Source organism: Mobula birostris, chromosome 3, assembly GCF_030028105.1.
Source record: "Mobula birostris isolate sMobBir1 chromosome 3, sMobBir1.hap1, whole genome shotgun sequence".
NCBI lineage: Eukaryota > Metazoa > Chordata > Chondrichthyes > Myliobatiformes > Myliobatidae > Mobula > Mobula birostris.
The window spans coordinates 38669608-38687312 of record NC_092372.1 but is presented as its reverse complement, the minus strand read 5'-3'; the positions used below and the strand labels follow the sequence as shown (position 1 = coordinate 38687312).

General features: G+C 39.6%; 1 protein-coding gene across 1 annotated transcript in view; it reads right to left on the bottom strand.

Moving 5' to 3' along the window:
• The window catches only part of parp8 (poly (ADP-ribose) polymerase family, member 8), a 370191-nt gene that overhangs the window by 12479 nt on the left and 340007 nt on the right, over positions 1-17705 (bottom strand). The window contains exons 19-25 of the mRNA XM_072252492.1: positions 15469-15517; positions 14317-14429; positions 12716-12788; positions 11458-11527; positions 9576-9649; positions 7715-7784; positions 5241-5325 (exon numbers count right to left, since the gene is read on the bottom strand). Coding sequence (XP_072108593.1) covers positions 5241-5325; positions 7715-7784; positions 9576-9649; positions 11458-11527; positions 12716-12788; positions 14317-14429; positions 15469-15517 — 534 coding nt within the window. The remainder of the gene's footprint in view (positions 1-5240; positions 5326-7714; positions 7785-9575; positions 9650-11457; positions 11528-12715; positions 12789-14316; positions 14430-15468; positions 15518-17705) is intronic.

Here is a 17705-nt window from a genome sequence, read left to right as displayed (position 1 = left end):
AACAGAGGATGTAAGTTTTTTTTATATGTGGGACAAGGAAGGATTGAAAATAAACTATGTAGACAGATTGCAGTGTTTAGGTATGATAGGTTAACTATTAAATGGTGGTACATGTTTGCAGGCCAAAGGTATTAGACCATAAGAAATAGCAGCAGAATTAGGCCATTCAGCCCATCGAGTCTACTCCACCATTCCATCATGGCTGATCCCAGATCCCACTCAATCCCAAACACCAGCCTTCTCGCCATATCCTTTGATGCCCTGACTAATCAGGAAACGATCAACTTCTGCCTTAAATAGAAACACCGACTTGGCCTCCACTGCAGTCTGTGGCAAAGCATTCCACAGATTTACTGCTCTCTGGCTAAAACAATTCCTCCTGACCTCTGTTCTAAGGATCAATGCTCAATTTTGAGGCTGTGCCCTCTAGTTCTGGATAGGAAACATCCTCTCCACATCTACACTATCTAGTCCTTTCAACATTTGGTAGGTACCAATGGGATCCCCCCACCCCCCGCGTTCCTCTAAATTCCAGTGAGTACAGGCCTGAAGCTGCCAAACGCCCCTCATATGATAACCCCTTTATTCCTGGAATCATCCTCGTGAACCTCCACTGGACTCTCTCCTGTGACAATACATCTTTGAGATATGGGGCCCAAAACTGTCGACAATAGTTCAAGTGTGGCCTGACTAGTAAAGGCTCAGCATTGTCTCCTTGCTTTTATATTCTATTCTCCTTGAAATAAATGCTAACATTACATTTACCTTCTTTACCACGATCTCAACCAGTAAATTCACCTCCTGGGAGCCTTGCACGAGGACCCCTAAGTCCCACTGCACCTCTAATGTTTGAACCTTCTCCCCATTTAAATAATAGTCCGCACTATTGTACTTCAACCAGAATGCATTGTCATACATTTCCCAACGCTGTATTCCATCTGCCACTTTTTCCCATTCTTCCAATTTGCTTAAGTCCTGCTGCAATCGCATTGCTTCCTCAGCACTACCTACCCCTCCACCTATCTTCGTATCATCTGCAAACTTTGCCACAAAGCCATTGATTCCATTATCTAAATCATTGACAAACAATGTGAAAAGCAACAGTTCCAATACTGACCCCCTGAAGAACACTATGTCACCAGCAGCCAACCAGAAAAAGCCCCTTTTATTCCCACTTGTTGCCTCCTGCCTGTCACCAGTTCCGCTATCCATGCCAGTATCTTTCCTGTAAAGCCAAAGGATGTTATCTTGTTAAGCAGCTTCATATGTGGCACCTTATCAAACGCTTTCAGAAAATCCAAGTAAATGATATTCACCATCTCTCCTTTGTCCACCCTGCTCATTACCTCCTTGAAGAACTTTAACAGATTTGTCAGGTAAGATTTCCCTTTACAAAAACCATGCTGAATTTGACTTATTTTATCATTAGTCTCCAAGTATCTCGAAACCTCATCCTTAATAGTAGACTCCAACACTTTCCCAACCACTGAGGTTAGTCTAACTGGCCTATATTTTCCTATTTTTGCCTTCTTCCGTCCTTAAGAATGGAGTGACATTTGTAATCTTAGATTATGCTATAATCAGGTGATTCTTGAAAGATCATGACCAGTGCGTCCATTATCTCTTCAGCAACCTCTCTCAGGGCTCTGGGATGTAGTCCATCCGTCTGGCTAACTTATCCACTTTGAGACTTTTGAGTTTGCCTAGCACTTTTTCCTTTGTAATAGCAATGGCACTCATTTCTGCTCCCTGACACTCACAGACCTCTGGCACACTGCTAGTGTCTTCCATAGTGGTGACTGATGCAAGGTATCCATTGAGTTCATCTGCCATTTCTTTGTCCCCATTACTACTTCACCAGCATCATTTTCCAGTGCTCCAATATCAACTCTCACCTCCCTTTTACTCTTTATATAACTGAAAAAACTTTTGGTATCCTGTTTTATATTATTGACTAGTCTGGGCTGTATGGGGTGTCAGGGAGGGGTAGCACCTCTGGTGGGGGAACATGTCGCGTCCTTTTCAAGGCGGCTTGTCCACCTTTGGTCTCCACCTGGCACTCAGCTCTCACCTGTCGCTCCCCGTAGCTGTTTGCATGCGACAGCGGCCACACCCCGGGCAAAGGCTTCGACAAGCCGGCTAAACCAGGTGAGGGTAGCCGACGGGTCTCAAACCCTCAGTGAGATAGGGAGTTGTCTATCCCAGCATGTGAAGACAGACTCCAGCGGATTGAGCGGACGAGACCAATGGAAGGTCCAAAGGTCAAGAAGGCTGTCTCTGCAAGCGTCGTGGAACGTGTAGAGCACGACAAGACACAGAAGTTGTCCTGGTTATCCACTGCACCTAGTCCCATCTCCAGCCGTCTCGACTTTTGTCTTGCCACTGGATCCAGATGGGAATTGGGAAGAGAGAGTGAGGCTGACGCTGCGCAACTCTCCCTCACTTAAATCCAAATCAAGCGCTAGTCTCGACACCATCACCAGGGTGTTGAGGTCTTCATCGAGGTCAACGATGGACGGACAATAATTGACTAGTCTGCCCTCATATTTAATCTTTTCCCTTATAGCGTTTTTAGTTGCCTTTTGTTGGATTTTAAAAGCTTCCCCATCATCCAACTTCCCACACACAGTTACTACATTATATGCCCTTTCTTTGGCTTTTATGCAGTTGTTAACCTCCCTTTGTCAGCCGCAGTTACCTACCCTTGCCATTTGAGAACTTCTTCCTCTATGGGACATGTCTATCCTGTGCCTTGAGAACTATTCCCAGAAACTTCAGCCATCTCTGCTCTTCTGTCATCCCGCCAGTATCTTCCTACAATTCACCTGGGAGAGCTTCGCTCTCGTGCCTCGGTATTCCCTTTATTCTATTGCTACACTGATACATGTGACTTGTGCTTCTCCATCTCAAACTTCAGTATGAATTCAATCATATTATGATCACTGTCTCCTAAAGGTTCCTTTATGTTAAGCTCTCTAATAAGATCTGCGTTATTACATAACACCCAATCAAAGTTGGCCTTTCCCCAAATAGGCTCAAGCACAAGCTGCTCTAAAAAGCCATCCCATAAGCATTCAATGCATTTTCTTCCTCGTGATCTGACACCAACCTGATTTTCCCAAACCCCTTGCATGTTGAAGTCCCCCATTACAATTGTGTCATTACCCTTATTAGATGCCTTTTTCAGCTCCCTTTGCAATCTCAACCCCACATCTTGGCTGCTATTTGGAGGCCTATATATGATTTCCATAATGGTTTCCCTATCCTTGCAATTTCTAAACTCTATCCACAAAGATTCAACATTCTCTGACCCTATGCCAGCTCTTTCTAAAGATGTAAACACATCTCTTACCAATACAGCCACACCACCGCCTATGCCTTCCTGCCTGTCCTTTCGATATAAACTATATCCTTTGATGTTAAGCTCCCAACTATGGCCTTCTTTCAGCCACGACTCAGTGATGCCTATAATTTTATATTGACCAATCTCTAACTGCGCCATGATTTTGTCCACCTTACTCCGAATGCTACGCTCATTTAAATACAGCACTTTCAGTCCTGTATCCTTCACCCTTCTGAATTCTGCCTCTGTGGTACATTTTAACTCTTCACCCTGTCTGCATTTGTACCCAATCATTGGCTTGTCCTTCCTTACATTCATCTTCCACCCATCATCTACTTGTATACGTGCTGGCTCATCCTCAGCTCTGTCATCCTAGTTCACATCCCCCATCAATATTAGATTAAACCGCTCCCAACAGCTCTAGTAAATCTGCCCGCAAGAATATTGGTCCCCCTGGATTCAAGTGCAGCCTGTCCTTTTTGTACAGGTCCCACCTGGCCCAGAAAAGGTAACAATTATCCAGAAATCTGAATCCCTGTCTCTTGCTCCAATTCTTCAGCCACGCATTTATCCCCCACCTGATTCTATTTCCTATCCTCACTGTCATAGGGCACAGGGTGAAACCCTGAGATTACTACCCTTGAGGTCCTGCTTCTCAGCTTCCTTCCCAACTCGCTATATTCTTGTTCAGGATCTCCTCCCTTTCTCTTCCTATGTCATTGGTACCAATATGTACCACAACTTCTGGCTGCTCACCCTCCCTTTTCAGGATATTGTGGATGCGTCCAGAAACATCTCGGACCCTGGCACCTGGGAGGCAAACTACCATCCGTGTTTCGTTTTTGCATCCACAGAATCGTCTATCTGTTCCCCTGACTATAGAGTCCCCTATCACTGCTGCCATCCTTCTCAGCTCCCAACCCTACTGAGCCACAGGGCCAGGCTCAGTGCCTGAACTTATTTCCATCTGGCACAGTTTGCATATTGTTGTTTGATTGTTTGGGGTTTTTGTATTGCTATATTTATGCTCTGTTCTTGGTTGGTGCAGCTGTAACGAAACCCAAATTCCCTCGGGATCAATAAAGTATATCTATCTATCTATTGCCACTGTTGCTTCCCCCCAAGTAGGTCATCCACTCCGATGGTACTCAAAATGGAGAACTTATTGCTGAGGGGGACAGCCACAGGGGTGCTCTCCACTATCTCATTCTCCCTTCCCTCTCCTCATGGTCACCCATTTATCTGTCTCCTGTAGCCTTGGGGTGACTACCTCCCTGTAGGTCCCATTTATATCACTGCTTCACTTTCCCAAACAAGCCGAAGGTCACTGAGCTGCAGCTCCAGTTCCCTAGCATAGTCTCTAAGGAGCTGCATCTCGATGCACCTGGCACAGGTGTGCCATCAGGGAGGCTGGGACTCTCCTGGAAATCCCACATCTGACACCCAGATCAGAATACTGGCTCTGTAGACATACCCCCTATTCTGTCTGGAGTTGAATAAGAAATAAGGAATGACTTGCCTACTTACCTGGACCCTATTGGTTCTCGCCGAAGCCCTGTTGAGCCTTCCCACTCTGCCTTAGAGTAGGCGTCCTGTGCACCTAATCCATATGTTCATATTGTTTCCTCAAAGCAGTCACAAATTATTTAAATTGAAAATCCTTTCCTACATCCATGCTTTATTTTATATTAAGAAATTGGATGACTTCGAAATGGAATGAAGAAAACATTCTTAAGGGTAGAATAACTTTATAAATCACAGTTTAGGCCTCATCTAGTATACCAGGGAGAATTTGTCTTCTGCAATTCAGCAGTGTCAGTTAGAATTCAATTCAGTTATTTTGATTTTTGAAAATTCTTATTGTATCAGCAAAGATCAGAAAACTAACAGTACTTACACAAAGAAGAATCTTGTGCAGACGTGATCTGTTTGTGGAACTACCCAAATTTCTCCATGTTTGTGCAAATCTGGTGAAGTGATCACTGCAAAAAGAAACATTCATATTTTTCCTACTCTTTTATTTACTTTTCTCATTTTCCTTTCAATTATGTTCATTTATCTTCCCTCCTTTCATGAAAGAAGTTTTGTCAATACCACTATTCCTTCGGTTCTTTGCTGTTGGTTGTTTTTCATGTGCATTTCTGAAGTTTACTGTCCATTCAAATCAATGACATATACTGCTGTCTGCAATTCACTCTTACTTGCCCTCTTAGCTTAGTGGATGGGTGGCTATTGAAGACTTTCCTAACTTTAGACTGCTGATAACTTTTGCTTTCTTAAATTTTATTTTTACTATACATTTTTCGTTTTAACCTACAGATGTTTCCATATACCATCCTTGCTAGAGCAATTGTCTGATCCACCAATACTTACATCCAATCCAATATGCTGTCAAGAAATATACACTTTCTGTACCCAGTCACCTCTAACTCTCCCCACATTCACTCCATGTAAAACCTACTATGCTAGCAGAGTGATATAATGGCAGAGGCTGGTGTGTAAAACCCTAATTATTGCTTGTACATGCAGAGTTTGATGCTATTTTTAGAAGGCATCTGGCAAATTGCCACTTAAAAAGGTGGTGCACAAGCTGATGTGTAGCATTTAAGGTGTGTTTGCACAGATTGAAAACTGGTCAAGATAACTGTTTATTCTTCTCCAGAGATGCTGAATGACCTGTTGACCTTCCAGTATTTTGTATTTGTTTTAAGAATAATTGTCTTTTTAAAGTGGTAAAATGTCATCTCACATAGTGGGGTGCTCCAAGGATTAATTATTGGCCCTCAATTATTCATGTTAATGACCTGGAGGAGGGAGCAGAGTATAAGTTTGGATTTGCTGATGACAGAGAAATAGGGAGGAGCATATGTTGCAAAAGGCTATTTGCACTCTGAGTGGTTATGAACAGATTTGGCAATTGGTAAATATAAGGCTATGCACTTCAAAGGAATCTAAAGACAGACTAATATCTAAATGGCGTACAAAGGGATTGGGATGCTCCTTTGCACAAATTACAAAAATATAGTGGACAGGAGCAGTAAGACAGATAGTATATATGAGTTTTGGCCCTCAAAGCAAAAGGGTTAGATTTAGAAATAGGGAGATATTGTTACAATGGTACAGAGAACTGTTGAAAACATACCTGGAACACCACATACAGTTTTGATCTCCTTAATTTAGCTAGAATTAATTTCCATTGGAGACAGTGTAATAGACAGCTACTTTCAAAGATGAAAAGGGTTATCCTATCACAAGTGACTATACAAAATTAAATCTATATTCTTTGGAGTTTAGAAAAACAAGGGGTAATCTTATTAAAAGATACAAGATCCTTTGCAGTTCACGATGGGGTGCATGTCAAGAAGTTTCCATCTAGTGGGAAATTGTCATACCGGGGAACAATTGCAAGATTGGGGTAGTCATTTTAAAACAGAGGTTCTTGCAGATGGTGGTGAATCTCTGGAATTCTCTTCCCTAGGAAGACGTGGAAGCTAGATCATTGGGGGCATTTAAAGTAACAGTTAGATACATTTTTGAAACATCAGCAAAATGAGGACAATAGGGAATTGACATGGAAGAAAAGACGAAGCCTGGAGAGTAAAAGTCATGATCATATGGAATGGTGCAGCAAGCTTGAGTGGCTGAATCTCGATCTTCTTTTCAGATGTTATGTTACATTACCTCATTTACTCACAAAACATATCGATACATGCAGCAGGTATGAAAATCAACTCACTAATATCTTTATTTTTGCTTACTGAAGGCAATTGTCTTAATGATTTCACTGCAGTTGATTATATCATATCTGTTCTATGTTTCTGTCTTTGTTCTCATTACATGACATCAAAACTCATCCCATTCAAAAGTGAAACCCAGATTTGAACCTGTACGTTCAGTATTTCCCATTACCCGGTCAGTTACTTGAGAAATGACACATGTAACTAAACAGGTATGGTTTGGTACTTTAAACTGCAAGAAAATATCTCAATTCCTCACGATGTATTATATGTCAGATTTCTTACTTAGCTTTGCATGTGACCACAAAGCAATGAGAGAATGCCAGGCTAATGGGAAAATATTCAGTGAATTCAGCAAATTTAGCCAACAGACAAAAAAGAGATAAAATTCATCTAGGTTATTGATCACAAAGTAAAATATATTCTTTTCTTCTAGAGGAAGGGTAATAATTGCTTCAATCATCAAAATTAGATCGGCTATCCGTTAAGAGAATTGCTTTCAGTACAGAGTGAGAACTCTCATTATGATTTAAAATCACTTGTTAAGCTTTACAGTATTTTCAAACACATAAGTGTTCTTCCACATGTTTTCTCTGCATTTGAAGATTTGCCCAGCAATGGAGGAAAAACATACCTTCACATAAGGCTATACATTTCAGATTACGACTCTGCAAAAACTGGGGTTGCTGTCCTTTTTTCTGTGACTGGAAGAAATAAAATGGGTTGATTTTATCTACACAAGTCTAGGCTTTGTGTATAAAAGCATGGATGTTGTGCTGAACAGTTGAGAAACACTGCTTCAGAAACAATGAGAAGGACCAGGAACAGTGTACAAGAATGATTCCTGAGGTGAAAGACTACCTTTATAAGGAATGGTGATGGAGAATGAGATTATTTTCCTTGAAGTGAATGCTAAGCAGTATTTCACCCATATTGTACTGTCTCAGTACTTTTATATTTGTATGCTGTAGCACTTATTTCTTATTTGCAGTTATTTAAATAACACTATTCTTTACATTTCTGGTTAGATGCTAACTGCATTTCATTGGCTTTGTATCTGTACTCAGCACAATGACAATAAAGTTGAGTCTAATCTAAAATCTAATCTAATCTGAAGGGAGATTTGATCGTATATAAAACAAGGCGGGATATGGAATGTATAGATAGTGATAGGCTGTTCCCTTTGGTGGAACGGTTATCGAGTAGAGATCACAGGTAGAAAATAAAAGATGAAGGTTATTGAAAACATCATGAGGAAAAGTATTCTTTCACAGTGTATGGTTGCCTGTCAAGCAATTACTCTTGATTGGAATCACTCATGTTGAAATGTGGTAGTCTTTTTCTGTGCACAATCTGCAAGTTATCTAGTCTTTAGTTTCCAAATGCAAGCCTTCACCAGCGATATTGCAGCCACTGACATAAAACTGAAAAGATGTTCAAGGATAAGCAAAAATTTAATGATGTAATTAGTGTCAATGCACAAAGAAGCTTAAATTCATTTTCTGTTCAACGTTGCATTATATCATTTATAAATATGTGTATTTTTGCTGGATGTTATGACGCTTCAAGTCAACGTTAAATGCACATGAGCAGTTTTACTGAAGTGGCATTTATTGTGCTTCATTAGAGATGTATATCAGGACAGAAATGTGCGGTCCAGTGCCCTGCTTCAAACGTGCACTCTGTTCTGTTTCTAACTTGTGGGAAGGCAGCATGCAAAGCCCAAAATATTCCATGAAGCACAGAGTTATCAAAGAAAATAACTGAGATGATGGACTGTGTGGTCATATAACACAAGTTGTAGAGAGCTGGCAGTCCATTTTACTTCTAACTATTATATATATCTAGACCCAATAGAAAACAACATGGAGAAGTGTGTAATGAGCAGCTAACCCTCTGTGATCCTGACAGAAGTGAATTTCAGACCTCACAACTATGCTTTTAGAATGGCAGTGGACAACTTGGGTTGAAGTTGAGATATGCTCGTATTGGGAGATCGGAAATGAATCAGTACCCTATGGTAATCTAGTACACTGCTATGTAAATCTGGTGGCTTCCAGTACAACAAACAGTATTGGCTCAACTCCCTTGTCTAGTCTAAAGCAAATATTCTACACTGAACCATGTTGGGATGTTTCACAGTATCAAAACCATCAAATATACAGTATGATTTTATTAATAGTTTTTATCATTTGATTGTCATGTATAGGAGCTCCTAGCATACACCAATGGCCTCCTAATTCTGGATCCACAATGCCACAAGGTTCTCTGGGTGCAGGTATGTGACCCTACAGAAATGACCAAACATGTGTCATTTTGGGTAAACAGATGTATTTTCCAGTGGTTAGGAATGGAAATATTAAACACAGTGTCAGGAGCAGGGTAACTGAAAACATACTACTTTGGTGTTGGAATTCATTATTGGATCTTTATGTATGCTAAAGCTACATGATGGATAGTACAAGATGGAAATTGTCGTGGCAGCATCCCAGTACCTGTAAAGTGGCTGCTTTATTGTTTGAAGGCTGTTCATCCTTGGTTGCCACCTTCTGCTGCTTTTTATTCATCCCTAGAGGGTAAGCATCATAAAGGAGAATTTCATTGTTCACACTGACTACATCAAAAGGAATCTTCAGTCAACTATTCTATCACTATTTTAAAGAGAATGGAACATATAAAAATGTGATTTAAATACACCAGAATCGAACCAACTTACAAAGTTGTGATTTCAGGACTGAAGTATCCCATTGTGATAAGTAGTTTCCTTTATTGCCTTGCTTATACTTTGGGTAAATACAATAACATGTTTTGTGAATGTCCAATTATTTCAGAAAATGTAAACATCAGTGGTATTTTCAAATTTTTTATTTGATACAGTAGGAGGCCAGTTGTTCCATCGAGCCTGATCTGGCTCTCAGAGCAACCCCATCAGTCCCAGTGCCTAACTTTCTTCCCTGTAGTCTGTTCCCTCAAACATGCTTGTTACTTGTCCAGCAAGGCCCAGTAGCCAATTAACTATTGCCACATCTTTGGGGTGGAAGTGTAAACCAGGACACCCACATGGCTATGGTGAGAATACACAAGCGATTCACAGTCAGAGCCCTAATTCAGGATTGAACATGGGTTGCTGGGAATATGCAGAGGCAGCACTAACTAAACACTGCTCTGCTGTATTGCCCACACCCTCCCCCACCAACACAATAAGTTGCTTACACTGATATCTCCCAGCCAGAGACATGCATTAAAGTTTCTCCTAAGGAAAGCTTTGAGCTTTCTTCCAGTATTTCAATGGACAAGTTGTTCCTTTCAATGTTGAATTTGCTATCAGCAGCATCTCTAAAGTAACTCTTTAACTAGTTGTCTTTTCTTTTCTTTATATCTCCATTTAGAATTACAATGTTGGCTTAAATTTTGTGAAAAGTTAATTAATATACTCAACAAATCAGTCCCCTAATCAACATCAAGTCTCACCGATGTTGAGGAGGCCACATCTGGAGCATCGGATACAGTAGATGACCCCAAAAGATTTGCAGGTGAAGTGTCAAAACCAAGAGAAAATCTGCAGATGCTGTTAATGAATATACACAAAATACTGAGGAATTCAGCAGGCCAGGCAGCATCTATGGAAAAGAATAAACAGTCGATGTTTCAGGCCTGAGACATTGGCAGTTTATTCTTTTCCATAAATGCTGCCAGGCCTGCTGAGTTCCTCCAGCATTTTGTGTCTATGCAGGTGAAGTGTGTTGCCTCACCTGGAAGGATTGTTTGGGGCCCTAAATGGAGGTGACAGAGGAGGTGAAAGAGCAGGTGTAGCACTTCTTCTGCTGGCAGGGATAAGTATCAGGAAGGAGATTTGTGGGGAGAGACGAATGGACAAGGGATTCACAGAGGGAGCAATCCCTCTGGTTAGTGGGGAGTGGGGAGGAGGTAAAGAAATGTTTAAAGGTAGAATCCTGTTTAAGATGGTGGAGGTTGTGGAAAATGATGTGCTAGATGTAGAGGATCATTGGGTAGTAGGTCAGGCCAAGTGGAACTCTATTCCTGTTAAAGTGGCGGGAAGGTGGAGTGAGGGCAGATGTCCAGGTAATGGAGGTGTGGGTGAGGGCAGCAGCAATGGTAGTTTGTGTGTTGTTCTGAATTTCTAGCATCTGCAGAATCTCTTGCATTTAAGAATGACTGCTCCAAATTGAATTCTTCACTTTTCTGCAATATTTTATACATCAACTTGTTTGCATTCAAGAAAGTTTAGACAGAAAGAATTTCAGTCCTTCCATAAGAAGAAATCAGCAGATGAGAAAATAAAGATACATATTTTTCTTTTCTTCGTTTAACACTATTAAAGATTTGGATCTTAAGCTTAAGTTAAAATATACTTGCCTGAGTAACCAAAAGAAATACTTGACAATGGACTAAGATAAATGCCATTTCCATACACTGCTCCATGAAGCTGTGGAAAGTGGCATAAAAACAAATGAAGAAATCCTTAGCATAAAAGGTAGCCCATCTGATCTATGATGTATACCTCCAATAAGTTTCCACCCACTTATCAGATATTTTCACCAATACCATTTACTTAACAGAAAGATCAATGTAACCTGAATAAGGTGATTTGTCATAAAATTGGCATTTTCCTTCTTTGTGTAGATGATCTCAATTTCTTATGAATACAAGAACAAAAAACAATAGGAGGAATAATAAACCACTTGACCCCCTAAAACATGGTCTCCCATTCAATATGATCACGGGTGATCTTTCCTAGGCCACATATGGTCCTTTGTGCCAGTTCAAAAAATTCTCAGCTCCCTAATCTTTTAAAAAAAAACTAAATCCTCTTTAGTGTCATTGAGTTGTATAGCACAGAAGTCAACTCTTCAGTCCCACTAGTCCATGACAACGTTGCTGCCTGTCTATGTTAATCTAAATTGCTTACATTGGGGCCATAACCCTCTACTTCTGTCCTATCAAGTATCTATCTAAATTTTGTAACTGTGTCTGCCTCTACACTCCCCCTGGCAGTTTACTCTACATAACTAACCCTCTCTTTGAGAAAAAAAAACTTTCTCCTTCAATCTCCTTTAAATTTCTCACCCTTCACCTTAAACCTACACCCTCTCATGTTAGACTCTTCCATAATAGGAAAAAGACATTGACTACTCAATCTTTGACTCTCCGAGTTCTTGAACAGGAGATACTACTTTTGTGACACGTACTGTATAGGAGAATTTCATAATTTGTTCTGCAATATGTGTCAACTTGTCCTTCATAGGATATTTTGTTTTCTTGTCATATGTTTACAGTCAATAACATGTGAACAAATAATTATTGCTATTACACATCTAATTTTTGGCAGAAGAATCTGGGCGAAGGTTTACAATGACATTAAAACATTGATTAAAAAATCAGGACTTGGTTTATTTTGTTCTACTTTATAAAGAACTATCAAATGTATTAGTCCTATATACATACTGTATATGCGGCTCCTGAGGTGGGAGGCAGTAGAGTGTATCTTTTGGGAAGTAAGCTGCCTGTGAATTTTTGACTTCTTGCAGTGATAATGATCAACTACTGAGTATGGTTATTAGAGAACAATACTGAGTTGCAGAATAATTCCTAATAATTCAGAGTCTGATCTTACCTGTAATCGTGTGTTAGATGCAACAATTAAACCATTCCTTAAAATGGAGTGCCAGTTCTCTATATGTGAACCACTAGATATAAAACATAAAGAACTCCAGTAGTATTTGGAAAATTTATGTAACATAATCAATCGTCATCATCTTCATATTTTATGCCTCCATATAATAATATGCACTTTATTGATCCCGAGTGAGAAGTTATTTTGTTACAGCAGCAACATCTAAAACACACTTAGCAATAATAAATAATAATAAATATATTAATATTAACAAATAAAGTACAGAATAATAATATGGACAATAATAATTTACAAATGTGCAATAATAATGTACAAAATAATAAAACAGATACTATGATGTGTGTTCTGTCACACACAGATGAACTGTTCTATATGCTTATTGCATCTGGTAGGAAAGATTTTCTGTAACGATACTTGTGACAACAGAGGTGAATCAGCCTGTTCGAAAGTGTGCTTCACTTGGTAACTTTAGGTATAAGTGAAGTTTCTGACAAACCTCCACCTCAGTAATAATGGGTGAATGGGGGAATTTCCTAGTCAATATATTAGCACTGTCCAAAAGTACAAAGATGTAGTTTTCATTTAAGCTCTTTTCCTTTGGAAGGTTTCAGAGCAAGGAATGGAAAGAATCCATAAAGAAAGTGGCAGAAAACAGAAAGCAGGGAATAAACCAATGTGAGAAATAAACCAATGTGACCTCAGTGAATGAGCATCACGAGCCAGGATGAAATTGAAATGCATATACAAGGTACAATAATGATACACGTGCAGGCATGAAGACTGGCACCAGCCTGCAAAAAAAAACGAGCATGTTCACACTCAAAATGGGTCACAGAGTAATTAAGAGTCACAGAGGCAAGGACATAGAAATAAAGAACTAGGATTAAAGAAAGAAATTAATAAGTGCTGTAAATACAGAGCTACAAGAGAAAGACATTTAAATAGGGAACCATTGGGGTGATTTGTAAGTTTATCACCTGGAAAGATAGTAAACTTACAAGGAAAATTGGACAAATTTGATCATGAGGAATATCAGCATGTCCCCCTACTTGAGTATTCTACATATAGACGGTTTTCCAAACATTAAAGATACAAACCTATTTCTCAATGCTTAATATCAAACTTAAAAGTCATATACTGTGTAGTATAAGAGAAGGTTATAAAACTGCAAAGTAATCTTATCTGTCAGAAAGAGGGATATCAGGAATTTAGACGTGCACTTCCTGTTATTTTAAATCCATTTGCAGCCCTATTAGCTTATTACTGATCATTTTTTACCAGTTTAAAGGTGAATCTTCCTGAAACCTAGTTCTTCCAACACTTCTCCTTCTCCGTCCCTTGAAATATTTGGCATAATAAAGCCTCATTGTTATTAATTACTGTCAAACAGTAAAAATAAAAGGAGCTTTCTTTTATAAACTTTACTCTTGGAGAAATATTTAGCAGCTATCGTGATTTTAAAAAAAACTAACTTTTACATATTTAAGCAGACACTAATGAAGCATTTCTGTCCCTGTTACATTTGAAAAAAAACAAATATGCAATTCACACCCCTAAGGATTTTGCAAATGGAAACTTACTGAAATGCAAAAGTGCTCCCATAAAGTTTCTTTGCTGCCCTGAAATTGGATTCTTTGGCCGGTGGACTGCTGAGGAGCAGGAACTGGTGAGGCGTATGCATGAATTTTAGTTGCTATATAAAAGAATAAAGTGACAAGTTTTACTCTGTATTCAACAAATCTGTTCATAACATGACATTACACTCAGAAAAAACAGAATCAGGTTTAATTCCAATGGCATGTATCGTGAAATTTGTTGTTTTGCGTAGCAGTACATTCCAATATAGGCCAGCAGGTGGCGCAGTGATATCAGCGCCGGATTCCGGAGCAAAGGTTCCTGAGTTCGAATCCAGTTGGGCCACTCCCGGGCATGCTTTCCATCCGTGCCGGGTTGAGTGTCAAACTCACAACACGGCCTCGTAAAAAAAAAAACAACTGCGCTGTGAGAAGGACATGGGGGACCACTCGCAGAATTTTTCCTCCAAGACAACCACTTGAAAAAAAGAGGTCACCAAGGCTCTGGGAGAGTATGGCACACAAAAAAAACCATTCCAATATTTAATGATAAAAACTGTAATGTATAATGATAATATATATGTAATTAAATGTTATCCATATATATGTAATTAAATGTGTAGTACAGAAAGAGAGCAAAACAAAAAGAAAAAATATATAGTGAGGTAGTGTATATCCGTTCTTTCTCTATGTTAACACATAAATCCCACTGTTATTGGCCTATTTTAATTTCCTAAAACTGAAACTTACATAAAATTTGTCAATTTCTGATAACTGTAAGTTTAGAGAAGTACTGACATCTTATCAAGGGATCACTTAGATAAGAGTTCCAAAACCATCCTGTACTTGTAACTCAATGTGCAGCAAGGCAAGGAATTAATTCAGACTCTCAATGAAGTAGCATTGTTTCTGGTATACTGTAGAATTTTTTTCCTGTGTTATGTTAGGGTTCCCTATGGTATTACACATTTATGCAGGGAATTACCCTAAGGCAAAAAATAGCAAGAAGATTGTGTGTGCACATCAAGCGTTGTTAACAGAGTGACATTAATAGTGGAGGCAAGGAAAACAGATGCAATTTGTATGACAACGGTGTGAGGGAAAATGTACATTCCAGAACTGTTTTTCTTTCAAAAATGAAGTGATCAAACTTCTTACCCTGTTTGCAGGTAATTTTACAATATGGGATCTGTTACTGGAAATAATCCTAAAAAAGAAAAACACAGCATCATTTCATTTCCTTGATCCCAAGAACTGGCATATACAGTGGTGCTAGAAAGTTTGTGGGCCCTATAGAGTATTCTCTATTTCTGCATAAGTATGACCTAAAATGTGATCAGATCTTCATGTAAGTCCTAAAACTAGATTAAGAGAACCCAATTAAATAACACAAAAAACATTATACTTGTTTATTTATTTATTGAGAAAAATTATCCAATATTACATGTATTTGTTGGAAAAAGTATGTGTACCTCTTCTTTCAGTAGCTGGTGTGACCCCCTTGAACAGCAATAACTTCAACCAAACATTTCCGGTAACTATTGATCAGTCCTGCACATTGGCTCGGAGGAATTTTAGGCCATTACTCCTTACAAGACTGCTTCAACTCTGTCCAGGCCTTGAGGCAACAAAGCAGCCCCAAACCATGATGCTCCTCCCCTCATGCTTCACAGTTGAGATGAGGTTTTGGTGTTTTCCTCCAAACATAGCAACGTGCATTTCTGCCAAAAAGTTCAACTTTTGTCTCATCGGTCCAGAAGCATTGCAGAATATCCGGGTGGTCTTTTGCAAACTTAAGACATGCAGCAATGTTTTGTTTTGGAGGGGAGAGCAGTGGTTTCCTCTGTGTGTCCTTCCATGAACACCAATCTTTTTCAGTGTTTTTCTTATGGTGGACACATGAACAGAGACTTTAGCAAGTTCTAGAGATTTCTGCCAGTCATTTGCTGTTATCCTTGGGTTCTTTTTCACCTCCTTCAGCATTGCCCACTCCTTGAGGGAGTAGCAACAGTACTGAGTTTCCTCCATTTGGAGACAATTTCTCTTACTGTGGACTGATGAACACTCAGGTCTTTAGAAATACCTTTGTAGCCTTTTCCAGCTTCATGCTTCTCTACAATTCTTCTTCTAAGGTCCTCGGAAAGTAGTTTTGATTGAGGCATGATGCATATAAACAGATCTTTCTTGATGAAAGCAGGCTCTGTCAGTAACCTGACTTTGTGTGACTTTTTTTTACAGGCAGGGCTCCTCAAGAACCCAACCTCTAATCTCATCTCAATGATTGGAACACCTACTCAAAATAGCTTTTGTGGAAGGCATTACCCCAGAGGTCCACGTACTTGTTCCAACAAATACATGTAATATTGGATAATTTTTCTCAATAAACAAATTAACAAGTACAACTTTTTTGTGTTATTTATATAATTGGGTTCTCTTGATCTAGTTATAGGACTTGTGTGAAGATCTGATCACATTTTAGGTCATATTTGTGCAGAAATAGAGAAAATTCTACAGGGTTCACAAACTTTCGAGCACCACGGTAGCTGGCAAATTAAATAAAAGCACATGATTGAGTAATCATAATAATGTAGTCAAGTATCTATAAATATAAAATAAGTTAATCATAATGGAGAAAATTACTGAACAAGGAATGCTCTGTAGAAGCAAATCAATGCATCTCCAGGCAGGGAGAGCAGTAATATTGTACACTAGTAATTTTGTCTCGAGGGTAATGCATTACAACTGCTTTATGTGTTAAGAAAAAAATGGATAAACAAGTTTAAGACATGTACTTTGACCTGTTTCCACCTCCCCCACGGGAACGAGGAAAGTAATAGGTGGAAGAGGTAAAGGGCTGCAGAAGAAGGAACGTGATAGGATAATAGAGAGGACTATGGAGAAAGGGAATGAAGAGGGACACCAGAAGGAGCAGCTGTGCGGGCGAGAAGAGAAGGAGAATGAAGAGTAGAAAAAGAGAGAAGGGGAGAGGGAGGAAATTACCAGAAGTTAGAGAATGGTGGTGAGACTACATGACTCCCTAGTCTACTTGCTTCTGCCCACTGATCCACCCTGGCACTTAACCCGGCAAGCGAAAAAAATTGCTACACCTACCCCTCTACCTCCTCTCTCACCATCTTTAATAGCCCAAATGATCCTTCCAGTTGAGGCAAACTTCACCTGCGAGTCTGCCTGGGTCATTTTACCATACCCGGTGCTCCTGGTTTGGCCTCTGCTCTGCATCGGACAGACTGGGGGAATGCTTAGTCGACCAACTTCACTCCCTAAGCCACAAATGGCAGGAATTCTGGGTTGCCGCCCATTTTAATTCTACCTCACATTCCCTTTCCAACATGCCATTCCATGGCCGCTTTTACAGCCATGATCAGACCACTCTC